Source organism: Sapajus apella, unplaced genomic scaffold (assembly GCF_009761245.1).
Source record: "Sapajus apella isolate SASKATOON/1434 unplaced genomic scaffold, GSC_monkey_1.0 scaffold125, whole genome shotgun sequence".
In the NCBI taxonomy this organism is placed as follows: domain Eukaryota; kingdom Metazoa; phylum Chordata; class Mammalia; order Primates; family Cebidae; genus Sapajus; species Sapajus apella.
This window is the reverse complement of record NW_022437065.1, coordinates 741,426-754,905: the sequence shown is the minus strand read 5'-3', so window position 1 is coordinate 754,905 and position 13,480 is coordinate 741,426. Positions and strand designations below refer to the sequence as shown.

The 13,480-nt window shown below is 36.8% G+C and overlaps 1 protein-coding gene across 4 annotated transcripts in view; it reads right to left on the bottom strand.

The window, feature by feature from the left end:
• SYTL5 (synaptotagmin like 5) overlaps positions 1-13,480 on the bottom strand; it is a 220,945-nt gene that overhangs the window by 92,203 nt on the left and 115,262 nt on the right. For 3 of the 4 annotated variants that reach the window (XM_032261636.1, XM_032261634.1, XM_032261635.1), the window contains exon 1: positions 3,034-3,533. In XM_032261636.1, coding sequence (XP_032117527.1) covers positions 3,034-3,152 — 119 coding nt within the window. In that variant the 5' untranslated portion in view covers positions 3,153-3,533. Of the gene's footprint in view, positions 1-3,033; positions 3,534-13,480 lie in introns of those variants that run through there. The other variant, XM_032261633.1, reaches the window with a different exon arrangement.

Here is a 13,480-nt window from a genome sequence, read left to right as displayed (position 1 = left end):
GAGCCCCTAAATTCTATACCAGGATACCAGCTGGGTCGTCTTTTTTTTTTTTTTTTTTTTTAAATATCATCCTGTCTTTTTCTCCAGAGTCCAGCATCGTATATAATATAAAATAGGTGATAAATGTTTACAGAATTTATTTGCCATGCAGACCTACTGGGCTAGAGTTAAGCTACCCTAAATTGATTTAGGTTTTACTTAAATTCATAATAAAAGGAGGGCAATTCAGCAGAGGATAAAGGGAGAAAAGTCAACAGAAAGTTATACTATCTGACCAAGATGCTTAATCTTGGGCTTCTTTCTTTCGCTTGTATTTTTTTTTTTCGTTACCGGTATGTAAATCACAATGACTGCGATAAAAATTGTTGGGGAGATCACAGCTTGTAAATCAAATGAGCCAAAATCCTTTACTTTAATGCTCACCTTGCAGACTTATATTTCCCCTGAAATGAACTTTATTAAAGAGCAACAGCTTTGGTAATACAAACTTCATAGTGTCTCAGATTGGTTTTTCCAGAAACAAATTCTGCTATGTAGATTGGTGTGCAAGCAACTTATGCAGTGCTCTCAGGAGAAATCTATAAGGGAGTAAGGGAGGCAGGAGAAGGTAGCAAGAAGGGCTAAGCAAGGGTGTGATTTTTAGGTGAAGTCCAGCCTCAGCATCATCCCATGGGAAGCTCTGGAGCTTAAGTTGCATTGCAGTCTGTCCCGCCTCGAGGCAAAGGATTTTTGTACCTGTCAGCAACTCAAGTTTGCCTGGCACTTGTGTCTCTTTAATACTAGGGAAGCTCCAGTCAGCCAAAGGTAATTTTGTATTTCAAGTCCTTAGTAGTAAAGTGCATGAAAACTAGGAGATGAGAGGGACTCTAGGGGATCTGAATAGAGCACTGATAGTGTTCACTGCAACTAGTAAATCAAGGGCAACACAAACCAACTGTAGGGCTAATAATTATAATCAACAATTTTTGAGTGCTTACTCTGTATGCTGGCATTGGTCTAAGCTGTTTATAATATTAGCTTATTTAATCCTTAGAACAATCTTATGAGGTCACTAATATTTATGTTGTAAAATGAGGAAACTAGATTTGTCTATGGAAGCATCTTGTCTAAAGTGACACAAATATTTCATGGCGAAACTAAGATTTCAACTCTGGCTGTGTGATTCAACAGCATACACCCTCAGCATCATGCCACCCACTTTGGGATGACTTCTCAATACACCAAGCTGTGAAGAGTGGTAGAGCCTGAGTCATATTACAGGAGCTCAGAACAAAATGAGACAACTCATCTAATGCAGTTAGTTCAGATCGAATAAAGAGACAAGACATAGCTTTAGAAAATCTGCTTTCTATAGAAGTATCTCTTGGATTTATAAACAGCCTTTCTTATGCTACTCTTAAAAAAGTTTGAAGAGCCAGGAAACCAATGACTTTATTCTTGATACTCTATTGTATATTATAAAATTTAGCTGAATTTACTTATAGGGAATAAGGAAAGACCAGGGAAGAAAAATTGAATGAGAAAAAGAAATATAGGGTATAATAATTAATACAAGTTCTTGATAATGACAGAAACAAATATTCTCAATGAAGTCCTATTCATTGTACTTCAGTGTTTCTGGGGATCTGGTTATTAAATTGTTTCTTCCTATAGAAAGTGATTTTTAATTCCCCTTAGAATGTCATCAATTCCTAGTTAATATGTCACCCCTTATAAACAACATAATTTTTTGCAATGCATTACACAATTTAGTTACTTTTAATGACTTGACTAGTAATGTCAAAAATATTATTCATGATTTCTTTAAAATCGTTAGCTACGTTTTATTGCCTCCTGAATTCTAAGCATAGAAAAAGTACAATAATTTTATCAAAACCTTGTTTCTTCAAGATTAGTTGAGTATCTTGGAAAAGGAGAAATGAATCTTCTGGGCTCTTAACTGTGAAATAAACATCAATCAAGAATATTTAAATGTATTTCCATTTCTAAAGAAGCTAGTGGCTCTAGGCACATTAAAGATTTTTGCAATATGTGAAGATAATAATCTGACACATTTTCTCCTCAGGTAAAATAAACATAAGCTTCTGATTGTAGCTTGTGAAGCCATACAAGACACAAAAACTACACATTGCATAGTTGGCAGTGACTGAGGAGGGAACTCTATTTCTGCTCCTTTTTTCTGGGGTGAGGTGTAATAAGCAAATATATAAAAAACAAAGACATTACAGGCAGCAGCCAATCACAGTGGATGTTGCAAATGATCAGAACAATGATGTGACCAATTAGAGCAGGTGATGCAACCAATCAGAATCGTTGCTGGATGAAATATTAGGTGAAGTCATACACAGGAAACCAGCTAAAATATGAGCTCTGCCTACAGTGGATATGAAACGCAACTGTGCCCATATCATTCAACTTTCTTCAAAAGAAACTTATTTTAAAAAATTCAAATGGTTTCTGGAGTATAATGGGAATTTTTTACTCTCTAGGTCCCTTTCTTCTCCCAGCTGTGCTGGAGGCAAATACCTGGTAAGATTGATCTGACAAAGGCATTACAAATAAATAATAGCTAACATTTATTGAACACTTAGGTAACAGGCACTACACATGTATAAACTTCCTTAATCTTTACAACATGTCTATGAGGTGGGTACTATTATTATCTATGTTTTACCAATGAGGAAACCAAGGCACAGAGAGGTGGAGTAGCTTGCTCAAAGTCACATGACTAATATTTTCCAGAGTTGGTACTCAAACTTGGGTAGCCTTTCCTCTTCATTAAAAATTATGACTTTATTAGCATATTAAGTGCTCTCATCAACACCGTATTATTAGCTAAATTTCATCCTCATGTCTGGCTAAATGGTGAAACACCAAAGAAGTTTTCTGATATTTGGGCTACTGCTGAGACCCATGAAGTTCCTGACGGACATCTGTCTCCAGTGTGATTGCACTTGCCCCATTTCTGATCTAAATTGCTTCAAACAAACAGAAAGCAGTCAAGGAAGTCTGAAAAAATAAAAAGAATACTACCTTATTCTCTTGTCCTCCACTTTTTTCAAATATTCATCTCTCTTTAGGACTCCCAGGATCATTTCCTTCTCATGATCTAATAAAAATGACAGATTGATGAACTCTGAGTTCTTAGACATGGTATTTCAGCAGCAGCTCTCAGTAGCAATAGTTGAATCTTCAAAAGTGCGAATTGATATCTACAACTAAGATTCCCCCAACCAACTCAGAATCACTCAGTTGTTTGGTGTAAAATCGATTTTACAAGGTCTCTGCAGAATTGCTGCTGGTAGTTAGGTATTCTTTCAGGATATACATAGAACAGCCTCCACTGGGATCACACTCCAAGAAAGTCATCATTGTTTTAACTGAAAAATATATCCAAAGCCTTTACTGTGGTGTATAGTCAGGCAGCAGCTGAATTTCACTAACGATGCTCAACTTCAATTCTTCAGAACAGGAATCAGATCCGCTGAGACAGTATGCAGAAAACACTAAGACGGTAGAGAAAACAAGAGGAGAGAAAAATTTAATTAGGCTATTTTTCCTACAGTACTTGTAAAAACTGCCCAAATTTTGCAATTTTGTTGTACCTAACTCAAAAAACTATTTTTTAAAACAGTAAACATGCATTTATTAAATCCTTATTTAGTGCTTTTTTAAACCAGGAAATGTTATTTACATTTAGGTGATTCCTGGTTCTCTATGCAAATTCAGTTTTCAGTCTTCTCCACTATAATTAGTTTCCTTTGCCAGCTGCATCACATCGCCACTCTTGCAGCTGACTGATGAGTGAATTGGGTCACCACTTTGGAACACTAAGTGCACTATCTGAACTGCCCATAACAGGTCAGAACCTTTAGATGGCTTCCTCCGTCTTTCTTCCTTCCTCCCCAAAACTAGGCCCACAACATAAAAGGCACTGCTGTTGAAACAAATATGAACCTCTGCTACTTGCATCAACCTAAATAGATCTCACAAACATTGCTGAATTAAAAAATTAAACTACAGGCTGGGTGTGGTGGCTCATGTCTGTAATCCCAACATTTTGGGAGGCCCAGGTGGGAGGATCTCTTGAGGCTGGAGGTCAAGACCAGCCTGGGCAACATAGTGAGATCCATGTCTCTACAAAAAATTGAAAAATTAGCTTGGCATGGTGGCACACACCTGTAGTCCCAGGTACTTGGAAGGCTAAGAGAGGACGATCACTTGAGTTCAGGACTGTAGTGAGCTTTGGGATTGTGCCACTGCCCTATAGCCTGGGCAATAGACTGAGACCCTGCTTCTAAAAAAAAAATTACGTTATAGAAGAATTCATGAAAAATGATAGCATATATATATATAAAGTATACAACTTATAAAAATATATATGACTTATAAACACACACATTCATAGTATAAATATATGCAAATAAGGAAATCACCAGACCCTGGCTCTGATCCTAACTCTGGAGCACATTCTTTCGTGGTTTGTTACCTGGATTCTCTCTCTAAAGGTTCTTAAGAATGATGACTCCTTGGGTAATTCACTTAATTTCTGTGATTGGGCTTCATCCCATGATACTGTACCTTAGCTTCCCCCCAGTTGTATGAACCACAATCTACCTGGTCAAACATTAAAATTGGGTAGATATGTCTATAAAGTTTTATGAAGGATAGAGTTTAACATTAATATTACATGAATATAAAAATGACATTTGGATTATTTGGTATAAAAATCAGACAGGAAACATTGTCAACATTGCCACAGAGGTAATGAAATTTCTTTGTCAATCATGCTTTTAGACTGTGGCTGCCCTAAGACATTTTGTCATCCACCGACGATTGTTATCTTATTTATTTTTTTATTATTTTTAATCATATATATATATATATATATATATATATAATTGCATTTTAGGTTCTGGGGTACATGTAAAGAACATGCAGGATTGTTGCATAGGTACATACATGGCAATGTGGTTTGCTGCCTCCATCCCCATCACCTAAGTTATCTTATTTTAATCGTCTTTAAAAGGTGGTTTATAATCAGCTAAAGGACTCTAACAACCTGCATTCTTGAATGCAGGTTTCTCATAACATTGGGGATATGACATTAGAATAAAGAAAAAAACTTTCAGGACTCTCATGGAAAGCTGAAGTGTTCATAAATATCAAGAAGCACCGGAGTTAACTGCGTGGATTGAACTAATAGAAGACGGAAGTGATCTTTCTGACTTGTTGCTTAAAATGTTGCTCATCCTTTGTTTTGTTTTTCAGCATCAAGTAAACTTTTCTTTTGAACTATTTACAGCTTTTAACAATTGAGTAAAGTATACTCTTGGGAACAAAATTTGAAGCATATTTATATCTCTCTACCTGACTTCTCCAGAATTGGAACTTATTTGTGAGTATTTTAACTTATGGCAACATAGTTATTTGCATAAGTGCAATAAGAATCTGTTTTCTTTTGCAACAGGACACAATTGGAATAACCTGTTATTTTACCAAGGCTTTGACTGGAATTGTGTGTTCTCCTTTAAGGAATAAAACTTGCCTTATAGAGCCAATAAAAGCCCCTTGGGAAAACTGGTCTCATACCTTGTCTACACAGTCCCTGTGCAGGGCTTCTGACATGTGGTAAGTAAAGAATGTCACTTTCTAATAGGTCCAGGAGCTGCAAGTTATCTTGGGAGCTCAAGAGGAGAAGAATTGGCTGGGCATGGTGGCTTACGCCTGTAATCCCAGCACTTTCGGAGGCTGAGGTGGGCGGATCACGAGGTCAGGAGTTTGAAACCAGCCTGGCCTACATAGTGAAACCCTATCTCTACTAAAAGTACAAAAAAATAGCTGGGCGTAGTGGCAGGCACCTGTAATTCCAGCTACTCGGGAGGCTGAGGCAGGAGATTTGCTTGAACACAGGAGGCAGAGGTTGCAGTGAGCCAAGATAGTGCCATTGCACTCCAGCCTGGATGACAAGAGTGAAACTCCATCTCAAAAAAAAAAAAAAAAAAAGAAAAGAAAAGAAAAAAAAAAAAGAGAAGAATGTATTCAACTCACAGGTAATTCCGGATATAAACCCATGGCTGGACTAGGCTTTAAAATGGTCGTATTTGAGATTCCTTATGGAACAGAGTTCCATCAAAGCCAAGTTAAAAAGCCTATGTGAAAAATAATTATTCTTCCTGCATTTTATACAAATAATCAAGCCAAGTATAAGCCTAAAGCTTATTTTGCAAGAAAATCGTTCTTACCATGATTTGCCTTTAATACAAATGGAAAACTGGAGAGAGAAAATTATGTTTCAAGAAGTATGGTATACCTTTTATTAAATTCTAGTCTCATCAGTTGTCTTTTTGAGTTTTTTTCCTGCAATTTAGGCTAATCCTGTTTATTCCTGTGAACCAATTAGTGATATCAGACTGCAGCTCAAAAGAGACAAAAGGGGTGTGGAATGTAAAAATATGGATCAATATTCTAATTCTGGGCAAATATTGGAACTGGCTAGTGACTCCATAACAGATTGTTTCCAACAGTTGCCCAGTTCATGGAAAGCCTTCCAATTTAATTTACTTGAGATAATTTTGCTTATTTTGCTTTACTGTTGTGGAATATATTACTGTTGTACTCTTTGTGTAGTAATGCAAAATAAGTTTACTGAAAATGTTCTTAAACTGAACACTTACTAATCTTCCAGATATCACCTTTCATCAGAACTCAAGAGTTATAAATGGACCTTACCGTGCTGACATTCGCAGACTGAGCTCCTCTCTACCCTGAATACAAGAGGCCCTAATAGTTAGGGAGGAATATCATTACCCCTGTTCTGGGCTGCATTCCCAGGCTTATTCTAAGTCACAGGATGAGATAGGAGGTTGGCACAAGATATAGGTCATAAAGACCTTGTTGATAAAACAGGTGGCAGTAAAGAAGCTGGTCAAAACCCACCAAAACTAAGATGGTGACCAGGGTCCTCACTGCTACACTCCCACCAGCACCATGACAGTTTACAGATGCCAGGGCAACGTTGGGAAGTTAACCTGTATGGTCTAAAAAGGGGAGGCGTGAATAATATACCCCTTGCTTAGCATATAATCAAGAAATAAGCATAAAAATGGGCAACCAACAGCCCTTGGGGCTGCTCTGCATATGGAGTAGCCATTCTTTTATTCCTTTATTTTCTTAATAAACTTGCTTTCACTTTACTCTGTGGACTTACCCCCAATTCTTTCTTGTGTGAGATCCAAGAACCCTCTCTGGGGGTTTGGATCAGGACCCTTTCCAGTAACAGGTGGCTAAGGAGATCAGAAGTAGGCAAAACTCTATCAAGAAAATCAGGATGTTTTCTCCAGAAGGCAGCACTAGACTATTATTATAAATTTAGTAAGATGGAATGCAGTTAATGATAACACAATCCTTCCAGATAAATACAGGGTGAAGAAAAAGAGACAGTGATCCAAGGCATAGACAAGGAAGATCTAAGGGGCTAGGTGATGACAGTGCTCATCCAGACTCCAACTAGGGAAAGGGAAGGGAAATGAAAATAATTTTTTGTTCCCTTTAGCACATGTTCCATGCTAGGTGATGGAGCCTCATTCTGGGAAATTTTCATGCCATGAATCACTGAAATCATACAGCTAATTCCCCTTGCTCAATCTCACTTCCTCCCAGACATTTTTGATTATAAGTTGGCCTTCTATAGAGCTCTCCCTTCAGGAGTGAATGTTCTGGTCCTGTCTATGGAGTTCTCCATGTTTGGCTTAGTTTGAACCCAAGTTCTGTTTGTTGTGCGCTAACCAAATCACATTTCTGGCCCTTTGCACTGAAGACCAGCATCTGGGCTGCGATAACTTCACCTGAGGCTATGTCACCATTTCACATCTCTTTTCAGCTAGTTCATAGCCCCGCCTAGAGAATCCCTTACCATTACACATTTTAATCAAGTAGAAAAAAATGAGTAATTGATCCTCATTCTTTCAATTAAATGTGGCTAGTAAACACGAGTCAGATTAGGAGGGTGAAATTCATTTTTCTTTTACTCTTCAATTCCTATCTTAAACAGATATCTCTCTTTAAATATAGATGTAGATTTTTCTCTCTGTGGCCAGTAACCTTGTTGAACTGCGCTAAGCTATTTAAAAATATGACAAGATGCTTTGTATGTCATTCTGTTGCCTTTCAGCATAGAAAGGCAACAAATAACTTTGGAGAAGTCATTAACTTCTGATTATCAAAAAAGATGTGATAATAAAAAATTCTCATAGCATCACAAATGAACATAAGTTTAAAAAACATCTGTTTTGAGTAACACACAATAAAAAATAATAGGGGCTGATATTTGAATCAAAGGAAAGCATTTATCTGAATATATCTCATTACTGTGTACTTGAAATGTAGCTTTAAAAACAGAATGTTTTTGAGAGTGCTCTTAGGATGAAATTATTGGAAATAAAATTTCCTGTTTGCCTGTCACCATGTGACAACACGAATCAGATGATTTTTCAGCACACTTACAAAGATGTTTAGGATGCTTAGAATAAAAGCTAAATCATATATACAAAATTCCCTTGAGGGTGCCTTTCAAATAGAAGAGCAGTCATCCTGCAGGACAGCTGTGATTGGATTACCACAAGCACAATAGTCTACATGACTGTCAAAAGGTGAGAACTGCCATGCTGTGGATAGAGAAAAAAGTAGTAATTTTACAATGAACCCCAAACTGAATGCTTCAAGGACAGATGCTATGGAATTGCAGGCATTTATTTGCAACAGAGCAGCTACTTGTCACATGGGCAATTCTGTGTGGTACATCACATGGGAGTGCCATAGTCAAGATTTTTGTTTTTAATTTCATAGTGATATTGATTCCCCAAACAACAACAGAAAGGTTAACTTCAGACCAATCCTTCAAGAGTAGTATCCTCAGAATGCTCCAAATCATAACCACTAACACTTATTCAACGAATCCTTATGACTTCCTAATGAAACAAATTGCTATCATTCCTATTTTTTTATAGGTGAGAAAACTGAGGCACAGAGATGTTAAGTAACTTGCCCAAGGTCAACTGGTTAGTAAGTAATTCAGAACAGTTTGGTTTCAGGGACCCTGCTTGTAACCACTACATTTGAGGCCACACAGTGCCTTCATGGAGAAACTGTATCCCATAAGATGTTACTAGATATTCTATGGAATTGTTAACAGTGCTGTCCATTTTCATACTGCTATGAAGAAATAACGGAGACTGGATAATTTATAAAGAAAAAGAGGTTTAATGGACTCACATTTCCACATGGCTTGGGAGGCCTCACAATCATGGTGGAAGGCAAAAAAGGAGCAAAAGCATGTCTTACATAGCTGCAGGCAAAAGAGCAAGTGCAGGGGAACTGCCCTTTATAAAACCATCAGATATCATGAGACTTATTCCCTATCATGAGAACAGCCTGGGAAAGCCCATCCCCATGATTCAATTACCTCCCACCAGTCCCTCCCACAACACATGGGGATTATGGGAGCTAAAAATCAAGATGAGATTTGGGTGGGGACACAGCCAAACCACATCGAGTGATGTAGTTCAATAAAAATTTGGATATGTAGAGTTAAATCAAATTAAAATTTTTTTCTGTAGAGATTCTCAGAGTCTATAATACTGTAAAGTACACTGTGAATTTCCACAAAACTCTCAGTTTGGAAAAAGATATTAAGTTAGTGCAAAAGTAACTGCAGTTTTTTTCCATTACTTTTAATGGTAAAAACTGCAGTTACTTTTGCATCAACATAATATTTAAGATCATTGGTTATTTTCTTGGCATTATGTATTTTGATATTCTTAGAGAAGATTACTTCTATCTTTTAAAATGCTGGCTAGGAGAAAGCCTTAATAAAAATTTCAAAGGAGAAAGATTTGGAAAAGAAATTATAAGATACATTTACATTATAGTGTAATTATCAATTGTAGAAATTTTGCAATAAAGTTACAGTGATATCAATTGTTCAATTTTAAAATGAGGCATTTAAAAGTATATTGACATGGAAAATATCTAAGTTATATTGTTAGCTGAAAATAAATAATTATGATTTTTAATGCAATTGCATTTAAAACAATGCAATATATATGCATGTATATACTAAATGTAAATGCATAATAAAAGGTATAAAATAATATATACTGATCATGAATCAGGTTGCATATGAAGATCAGAGTTGGATTGTTAGGGGTCAGAGAAGGGATGAAAAGAGGCTTATTTCCATATTGTTTATTATTTTGGATGTATTCATATAACCATATTTTATTTTTATGTCTTTAAAAAATTTCAAAAACCAATAAGGTGTGGTGACTGACTAGAGTAAGAAGCCAAAGAAAGAGGCCAAAAATAATGTTAAGAATTGAATCCTAGAAGAATACAGGTGACATTGCCAGCAATAGAAAAGTTGGAGAATGTGCTGGCTTTTGTGGGAAACAGTGGATTTGGTTTTCAAATATACTGTGAATTAGGTGACACCACCGTGGTTCATCAGCATCACAGTTTTGTGTCTCCATTCTGGCTCTTCTATATGCAATTCCAAAATACAAATTTGATAACTGTTGCTCTTATATTGAATACCCTTTGATGTCTTCCCTTTGCTCTTTAAGAGTTCAAGTTGCTTACTATGGTTTACAAAACCCTTCGTGATTTGGCCCTTGCCTACCTCTCTCTCTCACATATCTATTCTCTAAACACACTTAGAATTTCATTCCTCTAAAAAAGCCATAATCTTCCTCACCTTCCGATCTTCCTATTTGTAAGACTCTGCCTGAAATACTTCCCTCCTTTCTCCGTCTCTTAATTCCTAAGTGTCCACAGGGATCTGCTTAAATGGCTGACTCCTAATCTAGCTTAGCTATCTATGATAAACTGCATAATGGCTCCCAGAGATGTCCATGGCCTTATCTCCAGAACCTGTGAATATGTTACCTTATACGGCAAAACTTTGCAGATGTGATTACAAGAAAGATCTTGAGATGAAGAGATTAGCCTGGGTTACCTGAGTTAGCCAAATGTAATCACAATGGTCCTTACAAGAGGGAGGTAGTAGAGTTAAAGGCAGAAAAGGAGGTGTAATGACACAAAAAGAGGCTGAGGTGATGGGCTTTGAAGTTGGAGGAACAGCCACAAGCCAAGGAATGCAGATGGCCTCTAGAAGCTGGAAAAGACAAGGAAACAGATTTTCTTGCAGGCTCCAGAAGAAAGGCAACTCTGCTAATACCATGATTTTAGTCTTTCAACACTCATTTTGGACTTTAACCTTCAGAACTATAAGATAATACATTTGTCTTGTTTTAAGACAATACATTTGTGGTGATTTGTTACAGTAACAATTGGAAACTCATAGTATCTATCCAATACATTTTCATACTTCTCTTACAGTAACACTGTATCAGTTGGAATAGGCTAACACAGTGGTATTCAAAGTGCGGGTTGCAGACCAGTGCAGGTCTGTAAACTTATTGGTTTGCAATTATGTAAGTATAGAAATTGAGAATAAGCATTTAGAAATTTTTATAGCAATTTGACAATTTTAAATCTGTTGAATCTAATGACAATTTATACTTGAATGTTTACATATTTCATGTCCCTTTTGTCTGTTAATTTATTTAAATTGTATTTTACAAAAATATTAGTCTATCCAGGTTGAAAATAAAAGTAACAAACAACCTGATCCTTCACCACAGATATTTTGAGCAATACTATGCTAGATTATGTTGTGACACAAATAACTCGTAAATTACCAACAGCTTGTTATAGCACAGGTTTATTTCATATTTCTTGGTCATGCTATAAATCCCTCAAAAAGTCAGTCTGTTTAGGTAGCTACCATTTTGAACATTGTCAGTTGCCACACCAGAGGGAAGAGAAGTTCTGAAAGGCCTCATACAAGGAATTAAATGCCCTGGCCTGGAAGTGAAAAACATTATTTTTACTTACAACTCCTTAAACAGAAGTGGTGGTCACTTAGCCCTACCCAATTACAAGGGGGCCAGGAAATGCTGTCCTACCATCTGCCCACAAGAGGAAGAAATCAGAAATATTTGGTGAGCAATGCTAAGGACTATGCCAAGCACTCATCATGCTGATTTAAAATGCTGATTTTGCTTTTCCTTGCTAATGTCTAAGCTCTGTAGGATATTTCGTTTTGTCTTCATCAGCCCTGTATTCCCAACACCTCACAGCTCTTGGTACCATAGTAGGTATTCGAAAATATTTGCCAAAGAAATAAATTAATGAATTAAATGAAAAATAAAACATTTGACAACGTAAAAACATAAAATCCCAATTTTGGCTTTGAGAACATAAAGGAAAAAACAATTAGGAAAAAAAGAGTGGTATTTCTAGGTTGTAAAGAGAGCAAATGTGAAAAGTCATATGAACACACTATTAGTCCAGCAGAAATAGTGACTAACTCCAGGTCTGGGGTCTGGGTTAATATCGGAAAACTAAGAGAAAGGGGGATGTCAGAGTGGGAGGAATCTGGTATCCAAATAAAGAATATGGACTTTATCCAGCGTTTTTCAAACTGTATCTTCAGGAATGTTTTCTTAGGAAACAGCAAAAGAGGCTGAGTCGCCAAGCCTGTGGCGCCGACCCCTGCTTCAAACAGAGCAGCTCTCTTTTCATCTGTTCTATAAGTTGGATTTCCTGGTAGGATTTTATTTGAAGAAAGAATTCCATGACCTTAAGAAGCCTGAAAACTGTTCTCATGCCATCAAGTTGTTGAATGCTTTAAAGCCAAGGAACAGCACAATCATATTTGAATTTTAGATTTGTTTTTTGAAAGACCAGCACTCAGTGATTGGATGAAAGAGAGGGGAAAGGTCAGGTAGACAAAATGAGGAGGATTTTGCAGGAGTGCCACGGAAAGAATAGGAACTAAAGCTGTGGTAGTGGGAAGGGAAATAAGAGTAACTTTTGAGATTTTTTTTAGAATAATCTCAATAAGATCCAGTGACCTCCTAGAGGTGGGTGGTATGGAAGAGAGAAGAGAGCGACTCAGGTTTCCAGCATGGTGAACTACAAAGGGTCTTAAATTTTAGTGTGCATAACAATGACTAAGTGGATTGTTAAAAATAGATTTCTGGGGGGTCTATCTCCAGAGAGCCTGATTCAGTAACACTGGGGCAAAGCCTAGATGTTGATGATAATAATGTTCACAGCTATGGAGAGTACAAGACAAAATACATTGAAAGAGAAAAAAAATAATTAATTGCAATTTAGATATGTTGAGGTCCAGGTACTTATGATGCAACAACAAAGGTACTTATGATGCAACAACAAAGATCTGTCCAGAAGGGCATTTAGAATAGGAAACTTCCAATAAACTGTTTAGAGTTTATCAGATATCTATACTAGAGGTATTTAATTAGGAATCATTGCTGCGTAGATGGTAGATGGTGGCTAATGCCATGCAAGCGAGATTGCCAGGAAGAGAAGCAAAAGGGGCAAAGATAGAATC